Genomic DNA, 15,411 nt, shown 5'->3' with positions numbered 1-15,411 from the left:
TGTAACAAAGAAGATCTTAATAATTACAACACATTAAAAGCAAAGGGTTTTAAAGTATTTGTAAATTGTTTTTTTTTATTTGTTGGTGCTTAGTTGTTGTAAAAAAGAGCACATACTTTTTTGATAAAATAAATGCTCAATTCAAGTGAAACCTAATGGCTTATATTATATTGGCATGTGCTTTATCTGAAAGTAGAAAAATGAATATTATCAATAGTTTACAATATTACTTTAATTTACACAAATTATTTCTAGTCCTCACTTAGCCCTATAATGAAAAATGACTAGAATATGTGCGAAGTTTTTATAAAAAATAGCGACAAACAACTCAAAAAGTTGGCGGGCGATCAAAATTAACAAATTGGCTACTTTCAATTGCACTTAAGGCGACTGTAAAGTCCAAGTGAAGATCTCGTTGAACTAAAACAACAAGATCTAGTTGAACTAAAAAATTTTTTCTTAACTTCCTGATTTTCTTTTTATTGTACCAGTGTCCTTAAATCATTTCACAACGCTCTGCACTGTTCTCAAAGTAATCTGCAACTATTTAGAAACTATTTTGTTTGATACACCAGGATTTTTGACCAGAAAATGCAAAAAAATTTCTTGCTTCTTATCTTGATTTGTTGGTATTTCAACTAAAACTAATTGTTTTGATAACAGAGTTGTTAAAATTTTGAATGATATTTTAAATTTACAATTTAAATTTACAATGACATTTTAAAACAACTAGTTAATTAAAGTAATGCACGGTTTCCATAAACACCACATTAGAACATCCTATAAACACCACATTAGAACATGCGCAGATTTTTTTTGGTATTTAGTCAAACAATTTAACTTAAAATTTTCAAAACAATTAGTAGAAAATTTGAAAATAAAAATGTAATTTTGAAAAAGAAAAACCTTTTTTTCAGCAGTTAGTAATAGAACAAACAGATGCAATGAAAGATAATCCATACAATTAATTTTTAATGCCATCTTTATTGTACTTACTGCTGTAGAATGCTAAAGCAAAAAATAAAACTCAATCAATAACATATAACCAAAATCTTGATCAGTAATTTAAAAGTAAATCCTCAAAAAATAGCATAATTTTTAATTTATCTAGTTATTAAGGTGCTTTAAGTATATGGTCTTGTCACAAAGAACTGCAGAAGAGCGTTTAACTAGGAAGTTCATGCCTCCTTCCTTATTAATGTCTCATATATGAACAGAGTTTTTGAACCACAGCTTATTTCTAAAGCAAGTACAGTAACCTATTATTTTGTGCCATGGCTGCTTAATCAAAAATAATACAACAATTTATTTCAATAAATTTTAATAAACCTGTTTAGACAAAGCTTGATTTAATGCGAGATGAAACAAAATTTCAGTGTCTTTTGGATCTAGAAGATGTCCTCTAAATATAAAAAAATTATTTCTAAATTATCAACAATCTATTCCATAAGTAAAAGTTTATTAAAACTTTATTAAATCATAGTCAACAATTTCTTAACTTGTTAATATTGGATAATAATTTTTCTAATAGTCACATAAGACGGTCCTTAAAAAAATACTCTTGAGAAATATAAACTCATCTCTTTTTAAGATGGTTTCCCAAGATCCTTAAAAACTGGACCTGTCCCTAATACTATCAAAATTTCTTTAAAACTGACAGATCTGTAAAATTTCTTTAAAACTGACAGACAGATTCCTTAAAAATATATAAACCTAATTCTCAAAAAAAGCAACATTGTATAATATTTTTTATTAAATTTCTCCAAAAGTCAAACTGGATCTTGGAAAGAGCAAAATTTTAAAAATAATAATGTTTTATAAATACAAAAATCAAAAAAAATTTTTTTTTAATAAACTATTTAAAAAAATGTTGCATAAAAACAGCAGCACTTTTATTATTTTTATGATTTTTATCAAAATATTTTAATCAAAACACTTTTAATGTTTGTTAAATTATTTAATAGAGTAAAAATAAACATAAAAAATAGGTAAATAAAAAATAGCTTTTTAATGTCATTTGAATAATTATGAGAGTTAATGTGCGTGTATATATATATATATACATACATACATATATATATATATATATATATATATATATATATATATATATATATATATATATATATAGATTAGGGATATGACTTTTTTGCAACCTACTAGGCCTGTATCGTAATTCAATGAACTTTTATGTAAAAAGAACGAATAGATGTTTCATTTTGACATATTTTGAAAAAAGGTCACCCCAAAACCAAAAAATCGAATTTTCAATAGGTACACTTTTGTACAGTAAATGAATATTAAAGGCTGAAGATGTTGTAAGAGTCATACTCCTGTTGTTATTTTATTTATTTATGCAACATGTACTGTGATATAACAAAAAACATTATGTGATATATAATTATACAAGTATTACAAAATTAACAGTATCAAAGCGTCTAGTACAACAATATACATAACTGTCTGTGTCTATAGGCCTACTGTGTTTAGTACATGGGTCACATGATGCTCACGTCTCATAAAGAGTCTAGCGCTTATTACTTAGAATGAATCGAAGTTGCAGTTTGTCTTTCTTTCTGCAGGAAGCATACAGGTCTTGCATCACCTTGATTGCACGTTCAGCTATCTGATTACTTCGTGGTATGTCGATGACGGATGGCTCTTTCTTCCAGTGATTTTTGAATGACTGCAATGCCTTTTTGTAAGGCTTCAATACATCAGATAAATTCTTGAAGTCATTGTCATTGTACTTTTGACTACTAAACCAATGTTCTGCCCACTCATATGAAATGAACCTGCAAACCTTCTCCAAATTCTTTCTCGCTTCAGGCATAAGAATGAACGCCAGAATGGCGAGAATGGCTCTTGAGTTCCATCTGGCATTGCTCATATTAGGAATGTTCTGAAAGTGAATCAGAGGGAAGTTTCTTTGTTCTTCATAGAACCTAAACACTCTTGTTAAATGGTACAAAAACTTCATATCGTCTCTCCACCCTGATTTATCAAGAATTTCTACAGTTCCATTAACAAACTTATCCTTCAGTTCATCATACTTATTCAACAGTTCAGACACAAATGGGTATTCAATGTTTGGAGATTTGGTATCACCCCCAAGTTCTTCGTCCATCACCAGACGGAGAATCCTGTCTAGTACGTGATGCTGACAACCGATAAATTGTGGTATTGTGACACCCTTTAATTTAAACATACGTTGCAACTTCACAACAACTCCATTTCTCTTCCCAGTATTGACGTTTGTTGTATCAGTAATGATCATCTTAATTGAATTCCACAAATTGTATTCATCAATAAGTTTGGCAATTTTTTCAGCAACAGTTTCAGCTTTGCCATCTTTTAAACGCAGTGCATCAAGTTTCACGTCAGTTCTTTCATTCTGAAGTACAACTACCTGATATTCCTTATCATCTATTCGTTTGCCGTCAAAGTGTAAGGACCACTGTTCCATTTTAAGTTGTTGTATCATTTCTTTTTTTAATTTACCTGCCTCTTTGAATATGGACTTGTAAATTGCTGATTGACTTGGAGTTGGAATATCAATACCTTGTTGTGATAATACATTGCATATTTTAGCAGCTTTCTTTGTGGAAACTCCACTTGATGTAACCATACTTACAGCAAATTTACTTTTGTAGTGCTTTCTAGTTTTTTTCTGAGTGTCCTCATCATCGTCTTTATCACCGTCGTCGTCTTCATCATCTTCACTCTTACTTTTGCAGTTTTCAGATTCAGTACCACTGTCTGTGGTAGACAGGACTTGTGATGTGGAAGGTATTGCTGTTCCAGACTGGACTTTCCTTCTCTTGGAAGGGTGAATGGTTTCTTTACTTGCCACTTGTCCTGTTGAGTACCCCACCTGTCCTTTACTTTCTTTTTGTAGGTGGTATAGACGTTTATCTTCCGAGGATAACCACTGGCCATTCACTTTCGTGATGTCAAATAATGCATTGAGAACATCATATTTTCCACGCTTGACACATTCATCATAGACCTTCAGCACCTTCATAAGCTTTGCTCTTATCACTTGATCAGACACACGTGGAAAATTCAGTTTATTGTCCCACAATTTTGTAATTTCCTTAGAAATTTGGTCTATTCGTTCTTTTCTTCCTTTAACATATGCTCCGAGAAACTGGTATCTTCCTACGATCTGCAATTGAAGTGGTATTCTGGATTTTTCATCGAGTGAATGTTCTTCTACAGCCACGCTTCCTCTTCTTCTGTGTGACTCTTGAAATCTCACCAAATTTTTAGTCCAAGTCTTCTTGTTCTTTGTTACTGTGGTATGACTTTTCTTGTGAGACATCATATAATATTGTTACGACTTTACGGATAGCTGAGCGTAAATATCCGTTTAATAAAGTCGTTTAATTAATAAAATACTTTAACTGTATAGTAATCCAATTATAGTTCGATAATCCAGTCAATGTTGATAACAGTTCGATAATCCAGTCCGTATCCTAACGATAATGCTACAACTACTTATACTTCGTACACTTACAGCGTCTTTAGTTCGCTACAGTAGTTCCTTATTAGCTCAGTTACACGCAGAGTACTTCATAGAACTATTCACATTATCAACACTGAGCTCTGACAGCAGCTCGCTTATATAATTATTTAGAGCTTCCAGAATGTTCTACTAAGTTCTATAATCTTCTACAGTCTGTTACAGTCGTCTATATCACCGTGGTAACACAATGACGTCATCACATAACAATTCCAAGTATTTGCCGGCACACGGCCGTTTCGTTGCCATGGTAACGTGTGGCGTTATATTTATAAATTCATAACAAAATAATGAAATAAATAGAATTAAGCTGAGAATTAAGCTTAAGATTAAAACATCGGTCAAAAATGAATGTATAAAAATGGTAAATCAAATTTTTATTTTGGGGGTGACCTTTTTTTGTTGCAGAAAGCTATTTGGGCCTTTTTTCATGATTTTAGGTAAAAGTTCATCGATTTATGATACAGGAAACATTTTATTTGAAAAAAAATTAAAAAGTCATATCCCTAATATATATATATATATATATATATATATGTATGTATGTATGTATGTATGTATGTATGTATGTATGTATGTATGTATGTATGTATGTATGTATGTATGTATGTATGTATGTATGTATGTATGTATGTATGTATGTAGGTATGTATGTGTGTATGTATGTATGTATGTATGTATGTATGTATGTATGTATGTATGTATGTATGTATGTATGTATGTATGTATGTATGTGTGTATATATATATGTATATATATATATATATATATATATATATATATATATATATATATATATATATATATATATATATATATATATATATATATTTATTAGGGTGGTTCAAAAAACAATATTTTTGAAAAATATCTGCAGCTCTCACCTTAATGTGTTTTATATGATAAAGTAACGCTGGATTTAAAAGTTTTTTTGAATAAAAAGTATTTTTATTGATGCCTCAAGACCCTTAAACATTTAATGGGTCCCTAATAATAATAATAAAAAAGTTCTTACAAAAATATGTCTTGTTGGGTCTCAAAAGAAGCGAAATTATATAAAAACTTCTTATATTACAATTATTTATAAAAAAACATTGATACTTTTTTCATAAAATAATGATTATTTTTGAAATTTTTATATAACTTTGCCTCACTTTAGGCACTCCTAAAAATATTTTTTATTCAAAAAACTTTTAAATCCAGTGTTATTTTAATTAAAAATTTATTTTAATTTTATAATTTTAAACTAATTAATAATCTACAAGTTTTAAATCAATAATCAACATGCAGCAATAACTATTTTATTTTAGATATTATAAAAAGACAGAGAGATAAAATAAAATTTTAAAAGTATTATTTTAAAAATTCTTTTGAATTATATAATGCATTAAAAACAAACCTGCTTAATGCTTCTATTGAGAGCTTAAGATATTTTTGGTGCTCACTGGTAGAAGAAGCTAAAAATAAACCTCTTAATTTATTTGAAAAATATTAAAGGTTATGAAGTTCAGTTAAAAAAATTACCTTTTAAAGCTAAATGATGGTTACACACACCAACAGCCAATAAAGCACTTGCTTTGATTAAGTCTGTTTGTGCAACATTAAATAATTTTTCGGCATATGCCACTCCCTCTTTATACTGAAAAAATAAAATTTTAAGTTATGAATAATTTTTTAAATTTAGCATAACATAATTCGGGGTCAAATTTTAGTTATATCTAAAAATGTGTTCAAATATTTCAACAGAGGTTTAAATATATCAAATATATCTTAATAATAATATATTTGTATATATCAAATATATTTTTTTAAATCAAATTTAATATTGGATATCATTCAGGGATAGTTTGGCATGTTATCAACTTTGGCCACATAATGGAATTTTTTCCAAAAAATGACACTACTGTTTTAGCATATTGCAATAAAGCCTGTCAGGCAAGAATAAGTATTGTTCATCATTATAATACTGTCCAATACAGGTAACCACATCATTAGCAAACTCTTTTATGCTGGCCATCAATTCACATTGTTTTTTGAAAAAAAATTTCTTGCACTTGCATATTTATATACTTTACACAAGTCTTATATGGTTTTAACAGAATGGTACTAAAATTTGCACATTTTGATAATAACATTTTAATAAGCTATCTGATAGATTGTGACCTGTTAAAATTAGTTTGCTTTTTTTTAAAAACTTTATATAAAATTTTATATAGCAAAAAAAATTGAAAATATAAATTATTTAGCTTTGATGATAGTAGTATACCATCTGTACTTGAGGTATTTTAGTAAAAGATTAATTTTCCAACATTATTTTAGTAGAAATATAAACCATTTAAGATTATTTTTAAAAATTTGTGATAATGGAAACATTTTATTATCAAAGTTAAACTAAAATTAAACAAAACATCTATACTCATGAGCTGTCTAACTTTTACTTAAAATTAGACAGCTTAATTAGACAGCTTAAAATTAGACAATTTAAAAAATCTTTAATTTATTTAAAACTGGAAACAACAACAACAAATAAAGGTCCATTAACACATACAAGTATATTACTTCCAAATGGAAAGAAACATGTAAATTTTTACCTCCGTCATGCATCAAATGTTTTGTATTATTTATTGAATTTACCACTCATACGCAAATAAAATTTTTACCCCACTCACATACTAATACTTTTATATTATCAATGTGAACTTTTACCCCTTTCATACACTAACAATTTTTAAACCAATAATATTTACCCCCCCCCCTCATACACTAATACAGGTTAGGTTCAGGACCACCATGATCACCCTTCTACTGGTAATAATCTGTCCCATATTTTCTACAAATACTATCATTGCTTCTTAAACAAGGGATTATCTATAGTTTTGTCAACCAAAACTCAATCTTGTGTGATTGTAACTTAATCTTTTCAGCAAAGTTGAATCCTTTTAATTATAACTATCATTTCATGCTCTAAAATCTTTTATAAATCTGGTTTTTTATTTTTTTTAAATTATCTTTTAGCTTTTTTTCTCACACACAAAAGCTTTGGAATTCTCTCCCATTATCATGTTTTCCCAACTCACACATTTACGGTTTTTTTAAGTTAGTCAACCATTTTTTTGCTTTTTAACAATATTCTCTGTTTTCTGGTAACTCCACACTTTAGTAGTTGCTTGCAGCCCTCTTGGAAGTGAATTAGTTAAAAAATAAAAAATAAAATTTTTTTTAAAGAAAAAGATTTTTTTTACATTTAATTCATAAAGATAAACCTTTTGTAAATGATTGATACAAAGCTTAATGCAAAGTAAAAGTGTTTTTTCATTTGCAGGTTGAATTTGATGACATTGTTTCAACATAAGAAATGCTTGCAGATACTAAAAACATCAAAAGTAATAAAAATAAGAAAAATGATAATTTAACTTTTGAAAAATTTATTAAATTAATAAAGAGTAAAAAAGCAAACTCGTTGTGACAGCATTAATGCCACTGAGAACTGAAACAGTATTTGGTATTCTCCATATGATAATTTCATTGACTTTTCCATTGTCTACAAACATAATTTTTAATACCATTTATGATATAAATTAATTTAAAAAAAAAATGATTAAAAAGTTTCTTTACAATAAAAACTATTTAAAACTATAGCTAAAATAACGTTAAAAAAAAAAAAAACCTGTAACAAAAAGTTGTACTCATTATGATTAAGTAGAGTCAATGATAGTAAATTAAACATAATTTTTATTTCATTTATTGTTTTGTTTGTATCTTCTCGATTTAATGATGCTTGATTGACCTAAAAAAATAAAAAATGTATATATGTATGTATGTATATAAATCTCAAATAGATCAAACTAATACATAAAATATTTTATAATTTAATAAAACATAAAAGATTTTAAAAAACTTTAAATACCATAAAAATATACCGTATTTTGATAAAGGAGTATTGCTAGCAAACACTCGGTGGTCTGAGTTGTTGGCGTGTAGAGACTAAAAAAAAAACTTTATTTTTTGAGCTAATTGATAAACTTTAAACTGAAGCTAAAGAAGAAAGCTGAGAGTGGTACAAAATAAAGCAAGACAAAAAATATAAATCAAGAAATTAAAAGCATTGTAAATAAATACTGTTAAAAAAAAGATCACTTATAACATATGATAAAGTAAAAAAAAAACTTTGTGTAGAAAAAAAGTGATAACTGATTAAAATAACTCTTTTAAACAGTGGTTCCACAATTATCAAATTTAAAAAAATGTACATTCAGTGTTTTCATCCCTTCTTTAGTAATTTGATGGATTTTTTTCATGAGGAGAAATATATTTAGGTAAAACATCCTTTTTATAATTGAATTTGATCAATAAATAAAAAACTGTAAAGTATCTTTCAGTGGGTAATAATAATCATCAAAGAAGTTTCAGCCAGCACTTGATAGTCTTTACAAACCTTTCCAACTTAAACAAGAAAATTTATTCTTTAAGTTGCAATGAATTCAGTAGCTGTAAACAAAATTCTGATCAAAACAGAAAATTATGATTGAGGAAAAGAAAGCAATTTTTTCTTTATTAGATTTTCTAGAACTAAATTTTTAAAGCTTTGATTACACACCTTTTTAAAAACTTTAGTATTAATTAGGCTAATTATGCTAATTAAGATTCTGAAAAAGTATGAATGCTAGAATAAAACTCTTTTAAATGGGCGTAACTCTCAAAAATAAGGTGTCAACATCCAGCTAACAACATATGGCTAAGCAATTGCAAAGTAATTTTGCTAAAGTCCATTTAATACTTAACCGGTGTTAGCATAAGTGGTATCAAAGCAAAGATAATCAACTTTATCTTCTTATCTAAAGCTAGATATGAATTCTTCTATAGCTTCTGTTTTGTTTTATCCTTAAGCTGAAAAAAATGTGAAACTGCAAGTAACTTGTTTTGTTTATTAATCTTTGCAAAAATAGCTGAACCATTTTTTAAAAACTATTTTCTTTCTGCCAGCTTTTCAAAAATTTTTTGAAAAGAAAATAAGAAAACCTTTTCTTATTTTCTGGATTAATTTCAGAAAAAATTCAAATATTTAGAAAAGGTTTTCTAAATATTTGGAAAAGGTTTTCTATAGATTAAATATATGTTGTGTATAAAAATTATTTCATAATATTCAATAGTTCTTGGAATAATAACCTATTTCCTTTTCTAGTAGCAGAGCAAGACTTACTGTGCTATGTGAGCAGTATTATGCAAGATATCCTTAGTAAGATATTTATAGATAAAATTTGTACTACTACTGTGTCTCAATTTTAAATTCACTATCAGCTGAACTTATTTTAAGTTAACTATCAGGTGAACTTATTTTATATTCACTATCAGTTGAACTTTTAATTCACTAGCAGTTAAACTTTAATAAGTTTAACTGGTAGTGAATTCAAAACTACTAGTTTTAAATTCACTTCCAATTAAACTTGTTTTATTAAATGAACTTGATAAAGTGTCAGAACCATTTTTAGTTGCTTTGTATAATTTTATTTGATTAGAGTTAAACTTTGTTTTTTCTTTCCAATGCATACACAATCATATATGTCAGATTTGTGTAAACAACTATTTAAAACCCACAATTTGTAGAAAAAAACTAATAATAGATATGTTTGTTACAAAAAATAAAACAATGTATTAACTCATTATCGTTTTGTTGGATAATTCATTTTGTTGGAACAAAACAGAAATTGTTGAACAATGATTCATTTTTAAATTGGTTCAAATTTTCAAGATGCAAAAAGTTGGTTCCCTAAAAACAGAGTAAAAATTGGCCCTTATGTAGACTATAAAAATCAAAAAAATTTGATTAAAACTATATGTATATTGGGATCTGGGTATGCAAAGTAACATTTTTTAAATATAAAATTGTAAAATCTAGTAACTTTACATTTACAAAAAATCTTGATTTTATATTGCCTTGCTTTGCTGTCTTTACTAATCTACAATAGAACCTTTCAGTTACAGCAGTTAGAAAGCCAGGCATAAAATAAAATGATCAAAATCCACATCGATTGTCAGAGATTAAATTATTAGACTCATAATGAGATGTTGGAAATTTGTTCATTAAAGACTTAAAGACCTTGCTAATAATAGATAGAAAACCGATGGGACAATAGTTGGAGGGATCAGTGTTTTCAGATTTTTTTAAAATAGGAACCACAGATGCCATTTTTCTACCTGCCTGAATCCAGGGGGTTATCAAACTAGGTTCAGAGACAAGACACAAATTAAGGAGTGAAATTATGATTGTCAGGAAAACAAGTCACAAACTATCTGAGTAAAAGATTGAGAAATCTCTTATTCAGATAGATAACTTTGTGATTGGAATAACAATCATCATCCAGTTTATATTTTGAAAACCCTGAAAACATTTCCAAAAAATATCCCTTTTATTAGTCTCAATTTACCTTTAAACTGATGGTTTTCTCATATTTCCTTAACTTTTTTTTTTTTTTTTTTTGTATGGGTACTGACTGAAAAAGTTAAAAAACAAACATATTGCAAAAATATTTTTTTAAATTAGTATTTACACAAAACCTTTTGGAAATTAATAAAAACTAAAAGTTAAAAGAAATATCTGGAATTCCAAATATATCTGGAAATACAGATATATCTGGAAATACAGATATATCTGGAATTCTGGATATATCTGGAGTTAAGATATATATGGAATTCTGGAAAAACTCTTGGGGAATCCTCACAACCAGCTGACCTTAAAACCATTAAACTGAGTTTTAGAGTTGTACCCTCATGTACTCAACCAAGAGTACATTTGTTTTCCTTTTAAAATAAGTGCTACTAGTTGATCAAATGATTTTTATACAAGTAATAACTTATAGAATATTATAATATAGCATATTATATATTATATAAGATGATGCACAGTGAGTCCAAAACATAAAAAACAGCAAAAATTTTAAAAACCATCACATTTATAAATGCTTAAGGCTCATACTATATTATTATTACCCCAGTTACATTTATTATATTATATTACCGCAGTTGCATTTATTATATTATATTACCGAAGTGGCATTTATTATATTATATTACCGCAGTTGCATTTATCATATTATATTACCTCAGTGGCATTTATTATATTATATTACCGCAGTTGCATTTATAACATTAAATAAGCACAAAAACAATCTAATGGAATAAACAGACAGGATTTTTTTAGTGTGAAGAATAAAAAGTAAAATAACTAAACAAATTATTTAAAATTCATGAAAAAAAAAAATTAAAAATTTATTGCTTTCTTGTAAAATGTCTGCATGACATCAAATATGTAAACTCTTTAGAATTTAAAATTATTAAACATGTAAAAATTGTAAAGACCCGACACGGGAAAAAAAGTACAACCCTTGAAAAAGCTTCCACGTTTACGCCTTTGTTTGTCAAGATTTATACTTTTAAATTATAGGGTAGAGAGAGGGGTACAACAATCGAGAAAAAATAATAATTAAAATAAAAAAATAGCCACCTTGGCTATAATGGCCATCTTTATCTTAAATTAAACTTAAATTCAAATTACAAATAAACTTAAAATTAATTTACCTAACAGCATTATCCTTAAGTTGACCATGTGTAATATCAGTAGATGACTCTATTATCTCTTTTTGAGGAGAAAAATAGGCAGTTGGACTAATAAATGCTAGCAACACTTCTACCAGTCTTCGACAAACTACCTATAAATATTTTTTATTACTTTATTTGAGAATTATTTATACAGTCTACATATTTACAAACTATTTACTTGTTAAATAAAAATGAGTTTGTATACATTGAGATGGGCTAAACCTTTTTTTGAAGTAAGGTGAGGTAAAAGATGATTTTATACATTGAGATGAAACCTTTTTTGAAGTTAGATGAGTTTTTATACATCATGATGACACCTTTTTTGAAGTTAGGTGAGGTAAAAGATGATTTTGATATTTTTTGCTAAAAAAAAATGATAAAAAAAATTCAAAAAAAAGTTTCACTTGTCATTCATAAAATGTCATCAATAATCTTACATTGATGCGCCATTAATATCTTTAGAATCTATTTTATTATATTTTAAAATGTATATTTTATATACATTTTAATATTATTAAATTATATAAATACATCATTATTATATATTAAATTATATAAATACATCAAACTTTCAATAGCAAATGTATGCAATTGATATAATAACCATAGAAACTAAACTAACTCATTTAACTTTTGTGAGCACATAATAATACACATTGCACTTAACAGAGATTAATGAGGCACAAAATCATTTATTTGATTTTGTGCCTCATTAATCTCTGTTAAGTGCAATGTGCATTATTATGTGCTTTGGCTGCGAGTCTTTTTTTATTGACATTGCGCCTGGTTTGATCCTGATCATAAAAAAAAATTTAGCTTGGCTTATCTGTTTTTCAAATTGTTTACATTTTAATCTAATTATATTGAACACATCTAAATCATATTCTAAATCACAATTTTAATGTTTCTTCTACTTCTTAACTAAATTTGAAGGTATACTTGATATAAATGATTAACTATAATTCAGTCTTTTATTTAATATAAATTGGTGTAAAAAAAAATGATAATAAAAAAAACTTTTCATGCATTTTAGGTAAAAGGTCCTTAATTATTTTGGTGACATAATAAACTGACTTAAAAACTTAAATCGAAACAACATTAGAAATGTAACAATGTATGAAAATTCTGGGGGTCAGATAATACAAAACATAAATGTGCTTAGACAACTGTGCTTGGAGAGTCATATAGAAGCTGCCACATCACTTTTAAGAAATTAGTTTTAAGTCACTTGCATATGTTCTTTCTCTTTAAACTACCATGAACAAAATGAGGACCACAGGATCCAATGTCTATAAAAGAATCAAGTTCTTCCCCTTTTATCTGTTTTATTAAATTATCTACAAAAAGCAAGTTTACATTTAGTCTATCTAAGGTGTACTGTGACTTAATTATATCAAAAATACAGTTTAGGAATGTTTGCATAATATCAACAATTGAAGTTGTTTCTCCGCGCAGCGGCCTTTTTCGACGACGTTCGTGTTTCGGAGTTATAGAGTTGAGAGAGGGTTATAACCACTATTAAGTAGCCTCCTCATCTGTAGTGGCTGTAAGGTCACAAAATCTCTTATTTTATCTCAAAAATTAGGCTCCACAGACTTTTGGAGAATTTTTAACAGTATCTATAATAGGGGCAAATCTATTGTTCGACCTCTCTTGTATGGTTCAAATTTTGTTATCTCACCTGAAGACAAAGCTGAATTGTTTACTAAGAACTTTTAATTCCACTAGTTGCATTTTACCTAATAAGCTGACAAACAGGTTGATCCATTGCTTGACATTTTTATCACTTGTACCAGCTTCTGTATCCAAAGTGATTTCCTGCTAAGACTCTTCTACAGCTTGTGGTTTGGACAACATACCTGTTATAGTCTTGCAGAAGAATTCTCTGGAGCTGTTGTCTATACTTTCAAAACTACTTAACAAGTGCTTATCAAAGTCTTGTTTTCCAGCCTGCTGGAAAGTGGTATCTGTTATCCCTATTTTCAAAAACTCAGGAGAGCAATCTGACATTTCTAAATACTGTCCCATTAGTCTACTACCTATCATAAGCAAGGTTTTTAAATTTTTAACTAACAAACAATCTTGAATCTAATACCATAAGCAAGGTTTTTAAGTTTTTAACTAACAAACAATCTTGAATCTAATAACTTACTTTCTGATCATCAATATGGATTTTGATCTTCTTGTTCTACAGCTGATTTGCTAACAATTACCACCAATAGTTTTTATCGTGCATTAGATAGAGGTGGTGATGTAAAGGTTATCACTCTTGACATTTCTAAAGCTTTTGATTAAGTTTGGCATGCTGGTGTTCTCCATAAGCTTTCTTCTTAGGGTGTATCAGGTAACATCTTTAAAATTATTGAATTCTTCCTTACCAATCGCAGTATAAAAATTGTCTTTGATGGACAGCACTCTTCTTCATATCCTATAACTTCAGGGGTTACTCAAAGTTCTATCCTTGGCCCTCTACTTTTATTAACTTACATTAATGATCTTCCAGATATTCTCACATCTAAGGTGGGATTGTTTGCTGATATTACCATTTACTCTTGTCTTGATAAGAAGCCAACACTCTCTGATTGCTTGGAGGGGGTATTTAGGCTAAAAAAGAATCTCACTTCTGCTACAGCATGGGGCTCACAATGGCTAGTGAACTTTAACTGAGATAAAAAATTTTCAGCTAATTGTTATTGCAATAATCTAGATCTTCCTATATTTATGAACAGTGATGTACTCAATGAATCATCTACCCTTCATCTTCTTGGATTAACTCTTACTTCCAATTTTTCTTGGAAAAAATATACAAAATCAATTGCAAAATTAGCATCTGCAAAGGTTGCATCTCTTTATTGTGCACTTTCTTACTTGGGATTCTATTCTTTATATCTATTAATCTCAAATCCGTTCTTGTATGGAATAATGTTGCCATATCTGGGACAGATCTTCTAATGATGTCCTTTCTCTTTTAGACGAAGTGCTAAAACGCATTGTAAACATAGTTATCCCTGCTCTTGCAGCCAACCTCCAACCATTATCATATCGTCACAATATTATTTCTCTTTCTCTTTTCTATAAATACTACAATGGGCACTGCTCTAAAGAGTTAGCATCTCTTGTGCTATTTATTAAAATTCATTCTCATGTTACTTTTCATTCTATCAAGTCTCATCCTTTCACTGTGACTGTTCCTAAGTGTTCTAAAAATTCTTATTTGTCCAGTTTTTTTCCTCAAACATCAGTTCTTCGAATTTTGTTTCCTTCATCTTGTTTTCCTAATTTATATAATT

The 15,411-nt window shown here is 28.0% G+C and overlaps 1 protein-coding gene across 1 annotated transcript in view; it reads right to left on the bottom strand.

Annotated features, from left to right (window-relative positions):
• Positions 1-15,411, bottom strand: part of LOC100206479 (tetratricopeptide repeat protein 7B) — a 58,587-nt gene that overhangs the window by 30,308 nt on the left and 12,868 nt on the right. Inside the window, exons 6-14 of the mRNA XM_065806213.1 lie at positions 12,101-12,231; positions 8,446-8,509; positions 8,193-8,312; positions 7,983-8,066; positions 7,789-7,893; positions 6,050-6,164; positions 5,925-5,982; positions 1,330-1,402; positions 907-1,008 (exon numbers count right to left, since the gene is read on the bottom strand). Of these exons, the coding sequence (XP_065662285.1) occupies positions 907-1,008; positions 1,330-1,402; positions 5,925-5,982; positions 6,050-6,164; positions 7,789-7,893; positions 7,983-8,066; positions 8,193-8,312; positions 8,446-8,509; positions 12,101-12,231 (852 nt within the window). The remainder of the gene's footprint in view (positions 1-906; positions 1,009-1,329; positions 1,403-5,924; positions 5,983-6,049; positions 6,165-7,788; positions 7,894-7,982; positions 8,067-8,192; positions 8,313-8,445; positions 8,510-12,100; positions 12,232-15,411) is intronic.

This window comes from Hydra vulgaris, chromosome 09 (genome assembly GCF_038396675.1).
Source record: "Hydra vulgaris chromosome 09, alternate assembly HydraT2T_AEP".
NCBI lineage: Eukaryota > Metazoa > Cnidaria > Hydrozoa > Anthoathecata > Hydridae > Hydra > Hydra vulgaris.
The sequence above is the reverse complement of the archived record's forward strand: the minus strand, read 5'-3'. Positions and strand labels throughout refer to the sequence as shown.